The sequence below is a fragment of the Chelon labrosus genome, assembly GCF_963514085.1.
Source record: "Chelon labrosus genome assembly, chromosome: 19".
Lineage (NCBI taxonomy): Eukaryota > Metazoa > Chordata > Actinopteri > Mugiliformes > Mugilidae > Chelon > Chelon labrosus.
In genome coordinates this window covers 11,817,348-11,837,122 of record NC_140352.1, presented here as the reverse complement: position 1 = coordinate 11,837,122, position 19,775 = coordinate 11,817,348, and the positions used below count along the sequence as shown (strand labels likewise).

Genomic DNA, 19,775 nt, shown 5'->3' with positions numbered 1-19,775 from the left:
ACCAGGTAAACGCTTGATCTGATGGATGGAATAATCCATTATTTCTGAGCATGTTTGCCTCATGTGGGCCAGGACAGACGGAAAAAAAATGCAAAACATCCTGTAATTCAATGATGTGTTCGAGAGCAGGAACTGACGTGGGTAACAAGGTTAAAAACCATCTAGGACGTCTTCTACTATTGAATCAACAATCATGAAGTTGGCATTGAAACAATCATTCTTCTGTTAGATTTCTGCCAGATTCAATGGACCACAGCAGCTGAGCCACTTTGTCTAAAATGCTTCTATCATGATTGATGTTTTGTGGCATGTAAACACATATATCCGATCAGGCATAACATTATGACCACCCTCCTAATATTGTGTAGGTCTCCCTTGTGCCTCCAAAACAGTCATGACTCATTCCAGAATGGACATGGACCTCCTGAGGGTGTCCTGTGGTGTCTGGCAACAGGATGTTGTTAATGGGCCCTCTGTGGATCATCCCACAGATACTTGATCAGTTTGGGATGTAGTGAATTTGGAGGCCAGGTCAACACCTTGTGCTGTTCTTCATGTTTTTTTGAGTTGTTCCTAAACCATTTTTGTGTCTGTGTCAGGCTGCATCCTGCTGGGGATGGCTGCTGACATCAAGGAGTGTCATTGCTATGGGGTGGGGGTGCCTGGTCTGGTCTGGGCTAGGTGGGTGATACATGTCTGAGTAACATCCACACGAATGCCAGGTCCAAAAGTTTCCCAGCAGAACATTGTATTGTCACCAGATGGTCAACGTGATTCACTTCACTTCTCTCCTGTCGGTGGTTTTAATGTTGTGGCTGATCGGTGTGACTGATCAGATCGTTTCATTTAGTGTCCACGTAACATTTAAAATCTCTGAAGAAATATCATAGTCCACGTCACATCCATAAATTCAAATAAATTCAGGTCTTAAATAAAAGAGAGAAGAGAGTAACACAGGGACATTTATTTCAATATGCCCATTTATACATCATACATAATGGGACGAAATAAATACCAACAGGAATAACAGTACTGCAGTATTCTGCATGTGATATGTTCTGCATCCATTAAAAAAAAAATGAACCGGATAGGTAGACTTCTAATTATTTTTATTTGTTTCAATGGTTAGAGGAGATAAAATGTTAGAAACTCTTCTTCTTTTTGGGGTAAACATGTCGAGGATATTACAGCTACAGCTGAAATATCTCTTTAACAGTCATCGATAAATAAGTGCAAATATGCAGTATATGTTTTGACTTCATCCAGTAACTCCCCTCCACCATAAATCTTCATTTGCAATTTATTTTTCAGCCACATATTTATTATTTCACCGCACGAGCAGCTTCATTAATGCCGGTGTGAAGACTTTTTTTTTTTTTTTTTTTTTAGAAAAAGAAAAAAAAGGTTAATGTACAAAGAGAAACATTCCCCGAAGTCTTTGAATTAACATGTACGTTCATTTTCTGGTTTATGACAATGTAATGCGTTCAGAGAAAAAACAGTGTAAAGCTTAAATTAAAAAGAAGGCACGATTAAAGTCCGTTAAAGAGAGTGCTTCAAGTGCTGCGCTTCATTGTTTTGCATGTGCAGAGCTCACGTCTGTCAAAGGCGACAAGCCTGAACGTACTGCGGAGCATTTTTCGTAAACGTGGTGGTTACATGACAAAGTAAAAAATCAACGATGTAAAATAATAAAAAATAAAGTGTGCGGCAACCTTCAGCGACGTCCTGCCCTTCTTTTGATGCCGTGGTTGAATTGGAAGTCACAGAGGTATTAAAGCTGGCTGCGTTACGTCATTCAATCGGCCTCTGAGGGTCTTCGCTACTGTAGCACTGCTGATCTTCTGACTCCCTATTTCCTTCATTTAAAGTCAGTCTGGGCAGGTGAATCATAATTGCACTTGAGGTTACTTCATGTGAATTGTTTGATTGTTCTACTTCATGTTCTACTTCTACTGCAGGTCCCTCTCCATGTATTTCTTCATGCGCTCGCAGCGTGGACAGGAGCGCTCGGCAGATTTGCAGGACAGGTGAAACACAGCTTTGCAATCTTTACACCTGAATGGGAGGCAAAAAAATAAGCTTTAAAACATGTATAAAAGTCAATGTAAAGGCAATTTAGATGTAAATGTCCGTGTTTCATTGACATAGCTTACAAGGAGAGGCTGATTTTGTAGCGACGTGATTCAAATGCCAACAAATATGTTAATTTAATACTAATTAAAGTAAAAAAAGTAAAAAAAACTCCTTAAATACACATTTTATTTAAGTAAGAAGCTGTAAATACATACTTAAAAAAGGAGGGAGACAGATTCTTTTGACACTTATAATCTCCCATAGATTAACAAAAAATGACTTCAAACAAAAGAGCTTGTTGTTTCAAGGGTACAAAAGACAATGTCAAACCAAAACTGAAAGTATCCCCACCCTGAAGCAGGCTTATTTACTTGTCGCGTATTTACACTTGACCGAGACAAACTGGTAAAGGTGGTGGCAAAGGCTCAACAGGCCTGACCTCATTTTTAAAGCCCAAAGGTATTTCATGAACAAAACATCAAGTCAAGTGTTCGTGAGAATCAAACGAGGCGGGGAAAGAGGAGACGCAGACATGAGAGTGTCTCCTCGGGGATATGATACCTGGTGGTGCTGTCGAACTGGAAGGGGAAGATGATGTCGTCAGAGTGGCACATCTGGCAGAGGAAGCCACGCTGCGTGCACAGGTCGCAGCGGGACACGTGGTTGGAGGCGTCGTGGAACAGCGTGATAAGGTAGGTGATGTATTGGCCCTCGGCTATCTAGAAAAAAAACAACAACAACATATTAAGACGTGGCTGCTGACCGATGTATGGGGTTGATAATGTGCCACAATTCGAAACTGAAATAATGTTTCAAAAGATTAAAAGCTAACAAGAGGAGTGACACTTTTAATAAATATATCAAAGCTTTAGTTTTCAGTGACACACTCTTTATTTAAAGCGGTCTCTGCGGTAAATAAACCACAGAATAAGCATTGATGATGATGGTGATGAGAGCCCCCGGACACACACATGCAAAGGGCTTCCTATCCTAAGAGCTTCCTATGGTAGTTGCAAAATGGACATGCGTCATTGTGGTCTATTGAGATTAATACTGTCATGCCATCATAATGTTTTGAAGGCTTGAAGATAAATTAGCTAATCAAAGATAGTTTTGTAAGTCTGAAACTAAGTGTCAAGGCTCTTCCCTTCTAAAAAAAAAAAGGAATACAGACTACTGCCACCTGCTGGTAGGAAGAGTTATTTCCAGTCACCCAGGTGCTGAATGTATTTACCAGCTGGCTGTTAGCTGTAACTACACAGTGTGTTCAAATGTCACTTTTTGGTCCAGACCATAGACTGTATAAAGATGAACTTGGAACTGTGCATCAAAAGTGAAGCCAAATCAAGTAGAGCTCCCCCTGGTGTCTGGCTGCAGTATAGAGAGCCGAAGTCCCGCCCTTCTACTTCCGGTCCATGGGACCTATCTTTCGAAAAAATATGAACGGGAGTTAATGGAGAGATCATAATTATTTTTTGGTCCCGTTCGAATTGTGGCATGAATTTCACATAAGATGTGTGTGAATTTAAAAGATAATTTTTCACGTCAAGAGATAAATTATTTGACGTAAATAAGCTGAACAACATTAGGTTTTGTATGAGATCGCTTAGTGAACTACATCTCTCGTCTCGAACAATGTACGTCACTAGAGAACTATGTCTGTCTCCTTGTTGAGCTTTACCGTCCTCTTCCAGGACGAAGGCAGAAGCATCAAACGAGGTGAAAATCATTATAAATCGGGTCATGTCGAGAGCTGTAGTTACACGAAGGGAGTTTTGGTCGGTTCTGTACGCGCCAGCATGCGGGACTTGTAGTTCGTTTAATTACGTATTTTCCATAGCGTTTTACTTAACTATCTTGCGACAAACTGTGACATTCTTGACATGTAAAATCATTTTTTATTCTGAAAAACAACATATGTATAATCCAAGGCACAAGTCGATCGGGACCAGAAAATAATTTATCTTTCGCCATAGACTGCCATTCATATTTTTTCGAAAGATAGGTCCCATGGAGGCAATCGGAAGGGGCGGGACTTCGGCTCTCTATAGGTCATAAGCTCCGCCTCCTCCATGATAGTGGATGGGACGTGGGTCAAACTAAAACACTAAAATACACGTCAAATATATTTTTTTCAAGGATGTCTTTCCTCGTAACTGGTGCAGGCAGAGCAGAGCGTAGTGTTAATCAAATGAAAGAAGGAGTGAGTCTAGCGGAAGTGTGGTCGGGTCATCCAAAGTCGCAAGGTGGCACTGCCCGTATACCTCGGGAAAATAGCGTCAGTTTGGTCAACGGAAGGAAGTGGCGACACGTTGCCCATATTTATAGTGTTTATGATCCAGACACAGGCAACGTCACAGTCTGCTTTTGTTTCCGGCATTTCTCTCAGGTCAGTTTTGTGAATCTGTACCTGTATATTAATAAATATGACATGTGATTGGAGTGTACTTTCACAAAATGTCAGGAACAGACTAAGAGGCAATGGACCCCACATCCAGGATCCTGACTTTTTATCCAGTCACGAGTTTCAGAGTTTTGAACGAGGGGAGTGAAAAAGCTAATTTTAACCGTTCGAAACATTATTTTTATCATACTTAAAGAGCCAGGAGGATACCTGTCGTAGGTCCAAGACACTGTACAGGTGGCTCGACTCCAACAAGTACGTTCGCTGCCCCATTCTAGAGAGAGAAAATAAAAACACAGTAAAATTAACAGAAGCCTAAATCAAATTAAGATCGATAGTTTTTACAGCATACATTGTAATTTAATACCTGTTTCACAGAGGTCGTTGTATAACCTTAAAGGAGTTATTAAAGAAACACTCTGTTAAACACAACACACACAAACCTGGCTTGGAGTGTCTTGCAGGCTCCGCTGCGGCAGGTGAGCAGGTAGTCGCCCACCAGACGCAGCCTCTGCCGCAGGTTGTGGGCCTGAGCCATGGAATCGGCGTGCTTCACCAACTCTGGGTTCAGCTGCTCCAGGTTCAGCAGAGGCTCCTGTTCGATCTGAGCCAGCAGCCGCAGGACTTTCTTAGACACCTGGAAAGGGGAAAAATCTCATGAGCATGACATGTTTGCCAAGACGGTGAGTGATACTGAAGGTGAAACCAGAGCATGAAGCTGTTGTACAAGGACGGTCTCTCACTGACTAGTTCTTAAGGTGTTCAGTTGACGCCACCTAAGACTTAATTAACAGATGCGGTGTGCCTACCTCTCGTTGCGTGAGGTCCCAGTTGTGCACCATGCGCGAGGGGATGATAGACGTCTCCCCGCTGTGGCAGAAGTCACAGTAGTACTGGCCTGTGAACCCACATAACCTGGCTCTGCCATGGGATGGGCCAATCTGCTGAGAACAGCCTGTGAATGATGCCATAAACATGCCTCAGATTCAGATTCAGATTCACGTCCGCTCATAAACAGGTCTGTGTTAAAACATTAGCCAGGAGTGTCTCCCATTAATGGACAATTTGTATTACATCAACCAAAACCGCCCACAGTTCATACGTCAACTCATCCTTAAACATCTCAGTTTTACCTGCACATTTGAAGTTCTGAGTGTCCAGCCCTTTCTCCGAAGGAACTTTACAAAGATGAGCAAGAAGCACTCCATCTTCTTTTAGTCTGTGCTGCACCAGCCTGTAAAGATTTCCGTTCACTCCCGAAGCCGGTTCCTCAGACATGCTATCCTCCCCGCTCTCCAGGTAGGAGTCCAGAGCTCCCCTGATCAAAACCCTCCAGGAGCGAGCCTCGTCTGCGTTCTCTGCCCGGAGTCTGAGCGTCTCCTTGACAGTCAGGAGTCTAAAAAAGGCCGGCCCTCCCAGGGATACGTCAGGAACCACATCTCGTATTTCCTCAATGGGGTGGGTTTGACGCAACAGCTTCCTTCCATCTTTGACCTGAAACCCTTTCATGGCCTCCAAGGAGAGGGAGAAAACCAGCGGTGTCCATGTACGAGTCTCGGGATCTGTGGAGAAGTACAAAACCGCTTCTTTGATGGCATCCGTTTCCAAATCAGAAGTCCGAGTCCAGTTCAATTCCTGCTGCTGTGGAGGAGGAGGAGTCTCCTGCCCTCCACAGGTGCCAGGTTCAGAGGAAGGTAAGCCTCGCTCAGGGCTGGAGGGGGCGGAGGAAGGAGATGAAGTTGTGCGTTCATCCACGCCATTCTCACTTTGCGACTGCAACTCCTCCCACTGCTCGTCAGCATGAGACGCCGGCCGGCATTTGTTGACTGCCTCTACTATCCGGTCCACCCAGTCCTCAGCTTCGTCTCGATTGGCTGCTCGGAGGAAGAGCCGCTTCCCAGAAAAAGCCAGCTCGAAGCGGCCCTCGGGTGAGGTGACCCGAGCGTCTTCGCATCGCATCAGGGAGCAGTTGTCACTACACGTCCGCTCCTCCGCATTCACGTAAAGCCGGAACTCAAAGGGCGACAGCTCGCAGTAGTAGTCGCGCCACATTCCCACTGCTCCTCGTCGTTCCAGGTGACCGAGCTTCAGAAGGCCTCGGAAGGGGTTGGACAGCCCTGATGAACAGACACAGAAAATGGGAAGTGAGAAAGAAATTATACAAGAGGATCTTTAGTTTATTTACACTTTAATAGAATAATTTTATGTCGTCTAAACTGGGTAAAACAATTCCACCATAAAGTTAACAAACAAACATTAGGGGAGAAGAACCTAGGAGAAGCCACAGAAGATGGCGGAAGCAATGCACACAATTAATTTAATATTTAGTTCCATAAAACTGCAGTAATCATTTTCACAATCGCACATTGTCCACTAAATACTGCCTGAATAGACAAAGCGAAACTAGAGAAACGATTAAATAATAAAGCTTGTGACTGTTCCTGGAATACTGCCTATGATAACAAATGGTCCATAGTCCAAGAACTTCCCCCTGTAATAATAATTCACAATAAAAGTCTCTAATTAAATATTTATCTTCCTCCTTTCTGCATCTCACTTCCCTTTTCTCTACCTCTCACTCAGGTGAGGTCTCGAAAAGAAATGCAACGTCATCATATTTCAGTGCAAACACGGTCACACCTTAGACGCGATGAAACAGCAGAAGTTTTATCATTTTACACCTGATGGAAATTACCTGAATGACTCAGTTTGAGGTGTGTCTCATTCCACAGTTTAGTCGGACGTGTCTCGCAGTCTGAATCAGACTGACCGGCATTTATTTTACCCTCTACCTTTACAAGGTGTCTAGGGTGTGAACCCCCACTGCATGATGCTGCCGCCGTCATGCTTCAGGGTGTGGTGTTTGTTTAAGTCAAACACATAAATATTTTAATGAATCACTTCTAACAAACCTTTAAAAATGAACCAATCAGTGTGTACAACTATGTCAATGTTCTGCTGGGAAACTTTTGGACCTGGCATTCATTCATGTGGATGTTACTTAGACATGTAGCACCCACCTAGACCAGACCAGGCAACCCCCACCCCATAGCAATGACACTACTTGATGACAGCAGCCATCCCCAGCAGCCTCCAAATTCCCTAGATCCCAAACTGATCAAGTATCTGTGGGATGCTCCACAGAGGCCCCTCCCCTCAACCCATAGGCCCCCACTAACAACATTGTGTTTCCAGACACCACAGGACACCCTCAGAAGGCCCATGTCCATTCTCTGATGAGTCACAACCGTTTAGGAGGCACAAGGGAGACCTACACAATATTAGGAAGGTGGTTGTAATGTTAAGTCTGATCAGTGTGTATATCCAGCAGATTTGATAATCAACAGCAGGCAGAACCACTTTGCACATGTCAAAACAGCTCCAGTCTTGATGTTTTGCTGCATGTAAACACTTACATCTTATCAGATCATTTTATTTAGAGTGCATGTAATCACTTGAACTGTTTGTTTGTTTGTTTGTTTGTTTTTTAAGCGGTAAAAACAGCGCAGGTTACCTATTTGTCTCCGGTGAACGACGCTGGGAGGCGACTGAGTGTCCTTGAGCTCATCTGGGTCAACAAACGGAGACAGCTCCTCACTGTCTAGCACCTCCTCCAGATTAGGCCTGTAGATGTCATCGTCTGAGATCCAAGAATGTGAGTGCTGCAAAAACAAACAAACAAACAGTGGTTGCTATTAGGTCGTGTCTTTTGGGGTCAGTCACAATAAAGGTCAAGTGACCGTAACCAGAAACCTATCTCTCTATCTTGAGTAACTTCAACAGACTCTCCGTTGTTTTGCAACAACAGTATAACTCCTTTACATGGGGAAAATGTTATGACATATCCTGCAGCTGTTTGGAAATCACGCGGAACACAGGGTTAATGTGTGGTAACCGAGGAGGGCAACTTTCTGTGCTTTATTTTATCCCACAACTTCCTACCAGAGGAGCATTTTCCCTCCAGATACATCCGGTAACTGTTGTTCTGACAGTCCTTTTAAGTTGCACGGAACATTTTTCAACGTGACCTCTACGAGCAGGTTAAACAGCCAGAAGTCACATTTTCCCATGAATGAATAAAAAGCTTGTGCCGACTTCTAGGATTTAGAGTCAAACGCGCGACTAGTCATTTCCTGAGTGGGAATACCCAAACAGCAATGCAGAATTTCCACATGAACTATCCAGGATAAAAATAAGAAATAAAAAATAAAAAAAAAACGTGACCGGCGTGATCAGATCCACTGAGCCTGAAAGTCGCAGTGGAAGTGTTGCTCAAGCGCTCTTTGGGGTTACTTCATCGCCCATCAGCTCAAATTTAATCTGTAGCTCATCACAGCCACCACACACTCTCTGAGAAGTGTCAGCCGTCAGTTTGTAGATTCATATCACCGGCTTCAACTGATAAGCACTTGCTAAGATAGTCTGAATGTCACAACACTATTTCAGAATTTATATATGTATTAAATGAGCTGAGAGGAGAAGGTAGACTAGGATAACTTTACATTTTCTGGCACAAACTTACTGAGATTGAATCTGTAGAGTACTTCCTGCTTAGGACGCTAGCAGAGCGACGCGGGGCTTGATGCACTGAAGATTCAGAGCTGTCCTTCACTAAGCTGTCCATAGGCTTCTCTTCCTGGACAGAATCGCTGCTCTTCTGAGCCCTGGTAACATCTGCTTCCGCCACAGGCTCACTGACTGATGGGAGCACATCTGTGTCTGAGTGTAACTCAGAGGAGGCATTATTGCAGACCACAGGGGGACACTGGATATCTTGGTTCTCGTCAAATGACGGCAGATCAAGGGACGCTGCTGGAGCTTCTGAATCAGACAGGTCAGAAGTTAGAGGTTGGTCCACAGGCTCTTGGGATGGCGTAGGAGGACCCTGCGTCTCGCTGTCCGAGCCACTGAAAACGGCATTTTCCGAGAACTGATCGGGGCCCGTGCTGGAGACAAACGAGTCTTCGCGCATGGAGTCCTGACTGCAGTGTCCACTCTCCCGGAAATCAGCCAGCACACTGCAGAGACAGAGAGACATAGAGACATAGAGACATATTATTGTCTACTTCTGCTATTTCTGTTAAGTGCGGGCATTTTTAGTTACAAGAATAAGCCGCTATTACTGTCAAGACTCTTAATAATGACTTTAAAAAAAAGTTAGGCAAACATTTCTAAAACAGGAGTACTTGTATTTTATGGGAACAACTTTTTTGCATTGATTATATACATGTGAAGATCTAGCGAGTGGATTACGTTGAAGTAAACTACAGTGTCTATGTGTTCACACTGACTTTTTAGTGTGATACAGTAAGTGTTATTTCTGGTATGCTTACAGATGAGCAGTGTTAACCTTCAACTCTCATTTCCTCTTGTGCTCTGGCACGATCAAAGATACATCGAGAAGGGACACCTACTCTTTCTGATGTCTCTTGGTGCTGATGCTGACATTAATGGGCGCTTCCAGGTCACATGAAGACCACTGCTCTGTTGTCGGGCTGCGGGGGTCCTGCCCCTGCAGAAGGCTATCAGAGCTCAGGCTGGAGGAGAGCTGAGAGGAGCCCGTGGTGTCCAGGCTTAAGTTAGACGAGTGAAGAGCAGTCCTACCCCCTTGTACACTCGACCCCCTGCCCAGCAACACTGGACACCCTCTCTGCACATCCAATGCATCGGATGACCCCGACGACTGAGACCCCGTGTCCCACAACTCCTTACATACGGGCTTCGAGTTGGGATGATCTCCGCCGTTGATGGGCAGGTCGAGTGTTTCGAGTTGGGACAAGGGGCAGAGTCCAGCAAGAGCCAGGGGGGTGGTGGTCCACTCGTTGAGGACGGCCGACTTGTAGGAAAGGCTGAATGTGAGCGAGGCCAGACCCTGGAGGTAGCTGAGCAGAACCTCTCGTTCCTCTGAGTTCAGGAGCAAGGCACTGGGCTGATAATAAGAGTGCAGCTTGGAGTCTTCCCGGAACAGCGACGTGAGGTAGCACTCCAGGAGGCCGTGGTTGAGGGCCAGTCGTAGCCATGCTCGGCAGCGACCCACGTCCGTCCCGACAAAGCTGATCTTCTCCAGCTCGGTGATCACATCACTGGGAATTTAACAGACTGTTATGACACTTAAGACTAAGTTGTCACAGAATAATAACTCAAATTTTTTTGTTTATTTGTGGGACTGTCAATGTTTGGCATTTGGCTCAAAATAATTTAATTGACTAATGATTACTGCAGTAGTTGCTAGATAACTTGTTCTTTGTTGGCCTTCTCTGACTGTTTCAGCTTTAATAATGTCCTTTTGTCGTTAACGCTATCTTAGTTCTGACTTACCGGTGGGTTACAGTCTTGAGGAGGCTCCAGAAAAAAGGCTGAGGGAGCGGTCCTCGGTCTCCTTTCCTATTCCGTCCTCCAGCCTCTGAGCGAATGTACTTGCTCTTGATGCCATGTATGAAGATGGCCTCCAGGGCAGAGCAGAGGAGGTTGGCGTCACCGTCATCACTGGTGACCTCGGTGTCTGACGTTACATACTTCTTCTGCAAGGCCTTGAGCGAATGCGCCAACCTCTCTTTGATCTAGGACGTAACGTAACAAAGTGTGGACGAAGGAAATAATATCAGCCTCCTCATTTTTTTTGGGAGTGGGATCAGTAAATGAGGTTATGACGAAGAGACGGTCGGTAAGATGGAAACAATTCCTGTGTTTACCGACACAAACAAAAGACATATTTTCAAATGTGAAGAATGCAACGAGGAAAAAGTAGAACCAGGTCAGCTGCCGCGCTGTTATGCAGCTGTTGACTACCTGCCGTCACATGTCAGTCACTGTCAGCTGATGCGAGGAGAACATGAGCACATCACAAGCCACTATCACGGAGTAAAATCTAATACTTTCGCAACACTTTTAGAGTTCAGTGACCACTGAAGAACCCTTCTTTTGCTTCACTTGGCAAAACTTGACCTTTGCAGCCAGCAAAAATCTACAGAGCCAAGTCCATGGCTGATTTCCCAGCTCCTTGTCACACCAGCTCAGCAGCATGTCGTGCAGTTTCCCTCCAAACTATTACATAATGTACGATCACGCGTAAACTATGTTCCAATTATTATTAGATAAATATGTTGTGCTCTCATTATTTTATGCTTTGCCATTTTTATATCGTTGTTTTTGCCTTTAACCCTGCATCTGCCTCTTTAAAAGCATCTGACTGATTCCTGCTGTAATGAAACTGTAAATAACATGCAGGCAAGTCAATGACTGTATATCTACAACATATACACGACATACACTACAAAAACCTATCAAAGTAAAGTCAATCTCTTCACCGGAGGCGCCACAAGACATGCAAAACTGAAACAAGAAGGGAAACAAGAGATTCCCGCATAAAGTACAGTTTGTGCTTTTACCTGTTTGACATTTTTGGCCTCAGCTGGCGTATCTGGCGTCTGTGTAGATAGCATGGCACCTCCCGGGAAGGGCTACTCCCGCATGGCAAGCTGAAACACACAAAAACAAAGCTCCTCTTTTGGGATATGCAAAATGTGACACACACACACACACACACACGCGCAGCAGTAAGCCTCCGCTGAGAGGAGACGGACGGACAGGTAGGGCAAGCCTTAGCTGTAAGCCCCAGCAGAAGACATGTGAAAAATAAAGGAACTGTTTGTTTCTTCCTCCTTTGCTCCACGCTACCGGCATGCCACTACATTTTCCATCACGAGACTACACACTGTGACATAGCAGCTATTTCACGGCTTGTGTGAATGACCACTGTGTCATGTGAGGCTCTGATTAAAGAGGTTGTCTGCAGGGAAGTAGCACCAAATGCTTCACGTCCAACTTCCTCAAATGAAAATAAGAACAATGAGAAAAAAAAAAAATCAGTACATGCCACTCAAGAATGCCTGACAGGATCACACCCAGATAAGATAGCTTTAAATGCCCCCGAGTGACAAGCTATTACCATAAATAGATGCAATTAACAAACAGTGGGTAGCAGACGTGATAAATATTAACCATATTAACCAGAGCAATTAGTTTGTTTGCATGTTGTGACATTTTAAACCACCTAACTCTAAACATTTTAATATCTCCAGTAGTTTTGCATTACTTCACATTAAGTTAACACTTTATATGTAAGCGTCAATTAAAAAAACAAAAACAAAGATTTATGTAGCATTAACACAAAACAGTTAGCTAAAGCCTGGCTGTGGTGTTAGCAGCGAACGCTAACTAGCTAAGTGTATTACAGAGCTAGCTTCCTTACCGAAACAGGTTGGCTAACTTGTCCCTGTGGTCCAAAGACAACCGCGTGTCCTTTGTAAATTATTATTAACTCCGTGACTGCATGTTAAGAGCACGTTAATCCATACAGTCGTTGTCCATTTCTTCCCTTATAACGCCTTAAAAAAAGAAAGAAAAGAAACAGCACAAGAATAGCTCCGAAGCGAGAAGCTCGCCTGACTCTAGCCAACTGAGAAGAAATGCATCATGGGAACTTGAAGACTTGGTGGTGCCTTCAAGCTACACCGCAAATACAGTACAAATGAGATTATCAAAATAAAAAGATATTTTACGGGCATGAAACATTTCAGTTATCTCTCTGCTAACACACTAACACTTTTTTTATTTTTGCTATATCACAAACTTACCAGTAACCTGTTCATATATAACATATACATACAATAGACACAAAAATACTTATGCTAAAGGCAGATGTTGTCATTTTATCTATTTAAAAATAAAAATGGCAAACATAGATATAATCTCTAATATATACACTTCATATCATAAAACAGTATGAGGAGCGAAGACATTGCCAAAATACTGGCTGTTCGGAAACAACAAGCAACGGTGGGTGCAAAGCTGTTGCTTTAGTTTACGAGTGACAGTAAATGCAGCACACATTTTGTGTTGCTTCTGTTGACATGCGAGGACTTCGTGTTCTCTCTGGTGTTGTTGACACATCTCCACAAAGTTTTAGGCACACACCCTACTTATTTAAAATTAGAAAGAACCCCAACACGAGTGAATTGTATTATTTTAAGTACTAATAAGCCATTGGTTGTTTAAAATGCCAACTTTTTATGCATCTAACAGGCTGGAAACCGTTTTACAGCCAATATATTAAGCCATCACACACTGCCATAGTTCATCAGAGCTGGTATTATTTTACTTATATACAGCTTTTATGAGTTCCTTATTCAAGTTTTTAATGAAGGGCGTTTTCTTGTGTTCATCTTTTGCAAGAAATTCTGTATGAGAAGGTGGTTATCGCATATGTTAAAGTGAAATGTGAAGCGCAAACAATAAAAACTGCGTAATTGCGCAGAAAGAAAATTATTATGTCACAGCTATACGCGTGAATCCTCATCTAACCGTGATTGGAAATTGCAATTTATACATTATATATTATATATATATATAGAATATTATGTAAAACAAAATATATCCTTAGAAATATCGTTGTTTGGAGTCTTACATGTTTCATTTTGTAAAGAAAAAACTGAACAACTCGCCTACGTTTCATCATGAAATCTTAAATCTATCCTCCTGGGACAATTAGACAGGTTAGGTTAGGTATTAGGTTTTCATAAGAATAACATACCAACCTAGATGAGATCCCGAAATGCCAAAATACCATTTTCTTCATCCATACGTGCGCACATTCCTCAGAAACGCCGGTGATTTTCACACTGCTGCATGAAAATGAAGTGGTGCGGAGGAGCGTCAGTGTCACGTTACGCGTGGCCGCAGCCACTTTCATTTTCCACCTGTGTGGCGGAATGTGGACACGCTGCATTCACGTACGCCGTTACGCTTTTTAATCATGAATGGTGGCCCTGTACTTAAAGAGAAAAGGCAATTCCAATCAGTAGAAATCATTTTATTATTATTATTATTATTATTATTATTTTATTTTAACAAACACTATTAATGCACACTGAAAAGAAGGGGACCAGTAACTGCATTTTAACATTAAAAAAATAATTTTCTAAACATATAAAATATATAAACTGGCAGATTTAAATATTTTAAATTAAAGGAATTCATTTAAGAACAACAAAAGTGGATGTTCCATTCAAAATCGCACAATTTGTTCAATACTCTTTTCTCCATCGCACATAAGTAGCACAAATATAAATAAAATGATAAAGGATATGATTGTGTGGAATCGTTATCATGATGTTGATCTTCTGACTCAAATCCGAAATTCTGTGGCATTAAACCTGCACGTTCAGGTGAAGTCCACCTCCTGTGTGATCAGGAAAATGAAAATAGGTGCACCTTCGCTATAAATGAGCTGCTTCAGGTCTCCTCCGACACAACACCAGGAGGACATCCACTTCAAACTAACTAAGCTTCTATATTTTGTAAGAAAGACAGAAAGAAAGAAAGAAAAATGCTCAGCAGGATTTTCTTCGCTTGCCTCTTGCTCGGTCTGTACAGCTCAGGCTCCTCGCTGAGCTGCAGATGGATGAATCACAAATTCAGACAGTACAGTGAAAACTCGTTGGCTCTGATAGATAGCATGGTGAGTTCACTCATTTGCACGCATGGGCTGTTTAATAAGTTAACTTTGGAGATGGTTTGCTTCACGATGTATGTGTTTGTGTGTGCGCTGCAGGCCAGCATTGGGGATGCTGAAACCGAGGGCGCTGTTGCCTTCCCTTACCATCTGTACATCCACGCATCCACAGCTTCAGTGAGTCAGAAGTCATCTACAAAATGTCTCACTATTTCAGCTATATTTTTCCAGCTTTGGAATCATTTAAAAGCGTCTTCTTCTCCTTCCAGGCTGAGGACAAACTTGCTTTCACAGTCCAGGTCCTGAATGAGGTGGCTGCCCTGTTTGAGGAGGATCACAGCTCTGCATCGTGGGAGGAGAGCACCGTGGAGAACTTCCTCAATGTGGTCAACAAGCAGGCTGACGAACTTCACTCCTGCGTGAGTTTGACTTTCAGTCATGAGCTGCAGGCTTTATATATTGAACATTTCAAGTCCTGGTTGTAAACACATTTACCTTTTTATTCGTGTAGATTGGGAGACAAGACCGCACCAGCACAAAGCTGCACATGTATTTCAGGAGACTCTCACACCGTGCCCTGAAGAGATGGGTAAGTCTAAATTAATGCATTCAGATCTTAAATATTTGTGCGTTTTAATAATATCTATCTATCTATCTATCTATCTATCTATCTATCTATCTATCTGGATCTATAACAATGATGTTGTTGTGTCTGTAGGGCCACAGCTCTGAAGCATGGGAGGTGATCAGGAAGGAAATCAAAGCTCATCTGATGAGAGTGGACCAGCTGGCTTCATCCCTCCTCACCTCCGACTAAAAAAAAAAACTGTCTGCCACATGAAGGATGTGTTAACTTATATTTTTTATTTTTATTTATTTATTAAGTATTAAGGGCAGCCACTTATTAAGTATTAAGTATTTAAGTATTTATTAATTTATTGGAAGAATTTTTTTTTGAGTAAAACTGTTCATTTTGTGTATTTATTGAATGTTACAGTGAATAAAAAAACAACAGCAGCAAACTGAACTGTGTTTATTCCTTTTATTCCTCTATGAAGGAAGCCTGTTTCTGCAAATGCAGTTAAAAAACAAAAAAATAACATCCTATAAGTCATAATATATATGACTATATACATATATATATAATGACACATTTTCTCATAATAATGGGATACAAACTATATATATATATCAAATGCATTCAAATAAAGTCATCATAACTAATACATTTAATCATTTCAAGATGCCAGGTTACCATTTTGATAAAGTCTGCCATTATTTGAAATTCTAACTCATCATTTAAAGATGTCTGTCATTATTTTAAAATGCTAATTCATTATATTTTTACTAACTCATCATTTTCACATACTAAGATGCAATAGTTCTCATTCGTTTAATTATTCTAAGATCATTATTTTCAAACTCATTATTTTTTATATACAGTCTAACATCATCTGAGAAAGCATCTGATTAATTTGAGATAGAAGAAATGATCTTGAGACTAAGTCATTATTTAAATCATGTTCCACGTTATTTAAAATTCACTATTTTTTAAAGGCTAGATCATTGTTTTTATAATACTGTGAGAGTATCTCATAAGTTAGAGACGTAAATTGTTATTATCAGATACTGTGTCATTATTATTGCTGGCCTGAAATCATTATTTTAAGAAAGAGTCTCAATGATTTGAGATAATGAGTCGTTATTATCACGAGATTCCTGGTTGTCCTGTTATTTGAGATTTTGACTCTTTGTTTTAAGCTTTCGATTCACTGCTTGAAATTTTTAACAAACTATTTGGACGTAAGAAGACATAATCCAAGAGTTAACATTCATTTGATTATTTGGAGTCATCCTATGGACAAAGTCTCTAACTTTAGAAAGAGTCTCAAAACCTTCTGATATAAGTCATTATTTCTAGACTCTAATTCATTAGTTTGAGGAGCTTGTTCCATATTTTGAGATGCTAGAGATCATTTTTATTATTTTGATAATTTTGAAGATTGGCAGCATCTGCAGACAGTCATATTTTGAGATTCTTGTTATTACTTAAGCAAAGTTTCTCATTATGCTGATTTGCATGGTCGTTTTTAGATTTCGTTTCACAACTCACCACAACACAGTTCAACTCTCTGGGAATATTCAGATGAGCGGTGACCACATCGCTGTCTTCATTCAACAGGGGGCGCTGTAGCACAATTACATTTGTTTCTAGGATTTTTCTTTTTGATTTGCGAGTTGGAGGGTTGTTGTAGGACAAACTATTCAAAATATGTAGGTAGTCTGGTTCTAAACACCCACACTGGGATTTTTTCCCCCCCATACGTAAATAGAAAAGATGATAAATCATAGATTGTATCAAAGTTGTTAGGGGTTGTTTTCCAGCTTTTTGTCCTTTATTAAAAAAGAAAATATATATTTTTAATTAATATATTAAGATATTTAGATTAATAAGGGTTACAGCTCATTATAATGCAAGTCATAACCTGAGAAGGGGCAATTTATTAGTAGAAAGGTATGAATTATAACCTGTTCACGTTTGTAAGACATATTACAATCAATGGATTAAAGTCACATTTGACATAATTCAATAAAACAAACAAAAATTTGAAACAAAAAAAGATTTTGATCAGACTACAAATACCAATACAATACGATTTATTGCAAGAAAATACTAGCGAATTGGCAGGGTTTTCCCATTCTCTGAAGCCACTCGCCGAATAAACTGTATAATATCTATATCAGCCCAAACCATTTAATTAAACAGATGAAAGAGAATCCCCTTCTACCTGCCTGGTTCTCACGGCTTGAGCCACAACTGAAATGTCAGAGACAAGATTCTTATGAATGAGCGTCAGAGCGCAGGCCACAGGTACTTGACAGTCACTTTCATTTTCTCTTTTTGCGCTACGGCCTATAGGAACTTCCCTTTTATTGAACATAGTGGACGCAGCGCCATGGCTCCCGCTGTGGGCACGATTGTTGTGAATCCGCACAGAAGCAATAATGCAACAATTTCATATTCTGCTGTAATTTGTTTCCATGCTCGTTATTCCTATGTTTACATTTTATTTTTGTTTTATTTAACGTCCCCTTGAACACTCAGGCCAAATCATGGGACAGGAGACGTAACCAAAATTGAGTGTGTCTTCATTTTGTCATTTAAAAAAGCATCCCTGTGCGTAAAGGTTTATTGCAATAAATAGAAACTTGGTCTTTCCTTAATTAATAGCAAGTTTTTAAGCTACAAATCGTGCGTAAATGTCAAATAGCCTTTATCCAAGGACTGTTTTTTGTCTTATATCGAATAATAAATTGTTCAAAATAAAAAATTCGATCCTGGGTTGTGGGCGTTTTCATACTTATGACATATTTATTCTTCAAAATCCTGACTCAAATCCGAAATGTGTGACATATACCTGTATGTCGAGGTGAAACCCGCAGTCTCCAATCAGGAAAATGAAAATAGGTGCGCCTTCGGTATAAATGAGCCCGCAGCAGGTCTCCTCCGACACAACACCAGGAGACATCCACTTCAAACAATCTAAACTAAACTTCTATCTTTTTTTAAAAAAAAAAAGAAGCCAACCAACAAAAATGCTCAGCAGGATTTTCTTCGCTTGCCTCTTGCTCGGTCTGTACAGCTCAGGCTCCTCGCTGAACTGCAGATGGATGAATCACAAATTCAGACAGTACAGTGAAAACTCCTTGGATCTGATTGATACCATGGTGAGTGCGCTCATTTGCATGTTTTGATTGTTTAGTAAGTGAACTTTAGAGATTGTTTATTTCATGATGTGTGTGTTTGTGTGTGTGCTGCAGGCAACTAATTCCACTAACAGCACTGAGGATGCTGAAACTGAGGATGCTGTGGTCTTCCCTTATCATCTGTACACTCATGCCTCCAAAGCTTCAGTGAGTCAAAAGTCATCTTATATCTACAAAGATGCGAAATATGAGAAATCAAATGGCACATTCTTTTACACAAAGATTGTTATTGATTGTTTTGTGCTACATCTGTATTTTTTCAACTCTGAAATGATATAAACGTGACATGAATGTATTCCTATAGTAATCTGTGATTCTTCTTCTCCTTCTTCCAGGCTCAGGATAAACTTGCTTTCACAGTCCAGGTCCTGAAGGAGGTGGCTGCCCTGTTTGACGAGGACCACAGCTCTGTATCGTGGGAGGACAGCACCGTGGATAACTTCCTCAATGTGGTCAACAAGCAGGCTGACGAACTCAACTCCTGCGTGAGTTTGACTTGAAGTGGAAGGCTTTTTCTGATTTTCTGAAATCGTGTGAAACATCGTACTTACCAACAGTTGACAATTTTCCTTCAGATCGGGAGCCACACGAAGAACAAGAAGCTGCAGATGTATTTCAAGAAACTGTCTAACCGTGTCCTTAAGCAAAAGGTAGGAGCCTATCTATCTATCTATCTATCTATCTATCTATCTATCTATCTATCTATCTATATATCTATCTATCTATCTATCTATCTATCTATATATCCATCTATCTATCTATCAATCTGGATCTCTAACGATGATGTTGTTGTGTCTGTAGGGCCACAGCTCTGAAGCATGGGAGCTGATCAGGAAGGAAATCGAAGCTCATCTGATGAGAGTGGACCAGCTGGCTTCGTCCCTCCTCACCCCCAACTAAAATATGAAGGATGTGACTGTTTAGCTGCTCGCCGGATTATTTATTTATTTATTACTTATTTATGAGAGAGTATCTTTTTTAATCAAATCTATTTTTTTTGATCAACCTATCTAT

The 19,775-nt window shown here is 41.4% G+C and overlaps 3 protein-coding genes across 4 annotated transcripts; 2 read left to right on the top strand and 1 right to left on the bottom strand.

Moving 5' to 3' along the window:
• Positions 1 to 953: 953 nt before the first annotated feature.
• Positions 954 to 14,134, bottom strand: plekhm1 (pleckstrin homology domain containing, family M (with RUN domain) member 1). 2 transcript variants are annotated; one of them, XM_084567733.1, is made up of 12 exons: positions 12,732 to 14,134; positions 11,869 to 11,958; positions 10,799 to 11,040; positions 9,895 to 10,563; positions 9,003 to 9,498; positions 7,995 to 8,142; positions 5,614 to 6,597; positions 5,290 to 5,435; positions 4,918 to 5,117; positions 4,691 to 4,754; positions 2,638 to 2,795; positions 954 to 2,058 (listed from the first exon to the last, which is right to left on the bottom strand). In XM_084567733.1, the coding sequence occupies exons 2-12, from the start codon at positions 11,920 to 11,922 to the stop codon at positions 1,953 to 1,955; spliced, it is 3,267 nt and encodes a 1,088-aa protein (XP_084423859.1). In that variant the 5' UTR covers positions 11,923 to 11,958; positions 12,732 to 14,134; the 3' UTR covers positions 954 to 1,952. The 2 variants fall into 2 exon arrangements, with proteins under 2 accessions (XP_084423859.1, XP_084423860.1); XM_084567734.1 differs by having other exon boundaries at positions 4,924 to 5,117; positions 12,732 to 14,133.
• Positions 14,135 to 14,788: 654 nt separating this feature from the next.
• LOC311504282 (interferon a3-like) lies at positions 14,789 to 15,810 on the top strand (the record flags this gene model as incomplete). Its single annotated transcript, XM_084567301.1, has 4 exons — positions 14,789 to 15,170; positions 15,263 to 15,412; positions 15,505 to 15,582; positions 15,712 to 15,810. The coding sequence occupies exons 1-4, from the start codon at positions 14,868 to 14,870 to the stop codon at positions 15,808 to 15,810; spliced, it is 630 nt and encodes a 209-aa protein (XP_084423427.1). The 5' UTR covers positions 14,789 to 14,867.
• A 2,780-nt stretch (positions 15,811 to 18,590) lies between these two features.
• ifnphi4 (interferon phi 4) lies at positions 18,591 to 19,672 on the top strand (the record flags this gene model as incomplete). Its single annotated transcript, XM_084568245.1, has 5 exons — positions 18,591 to 18,722; positions 18,816 to 18,908; positions 19,097 to 19,246; positions 19,337 to 19,411; positions 19,563 to 19,672. The coding sequence occupies 5 exons, from the start codon at positions 18,591 to 18,593 to the stop codon at positions 19,659 to 19,661; spliced, it is 549 nt and encodes a 182-aa protein (XP_084424371.1). The 3' UTR covers positions 19,662 to 19,672.
• Between the last annotated feature and the right edge of the window lie 103 nt (positions 19,673 to 19,775).

What these genes read in the sequence shown, in the direction of transcription:
- plekhm1 (XM_084567733.1), bottom strand. Translation starts at nt 11,922, where the DNA reads ATGCTATCTACACAGACGCCAGATACGCCAGCTGAGGCCAAAAATGTC. An exon ending in CGTTCACCGGAGACAAATAG is followed by an intron (nt 6,598 to 7,994) that starts GTAACCTGCGCT and finishes TCTGTTCATCAG; the next exon opens with GGCTGTCCAACCCCTTCCGA. An exon ending in CAGTTCGACAGCACCACCAG is followed by an intron (nt 2,059 to 2,637) that starts GTATCATATCCC and finishes CCTCCCATTCAG; the next exon opens with GTGTAAAGATTGCAAAGCTG.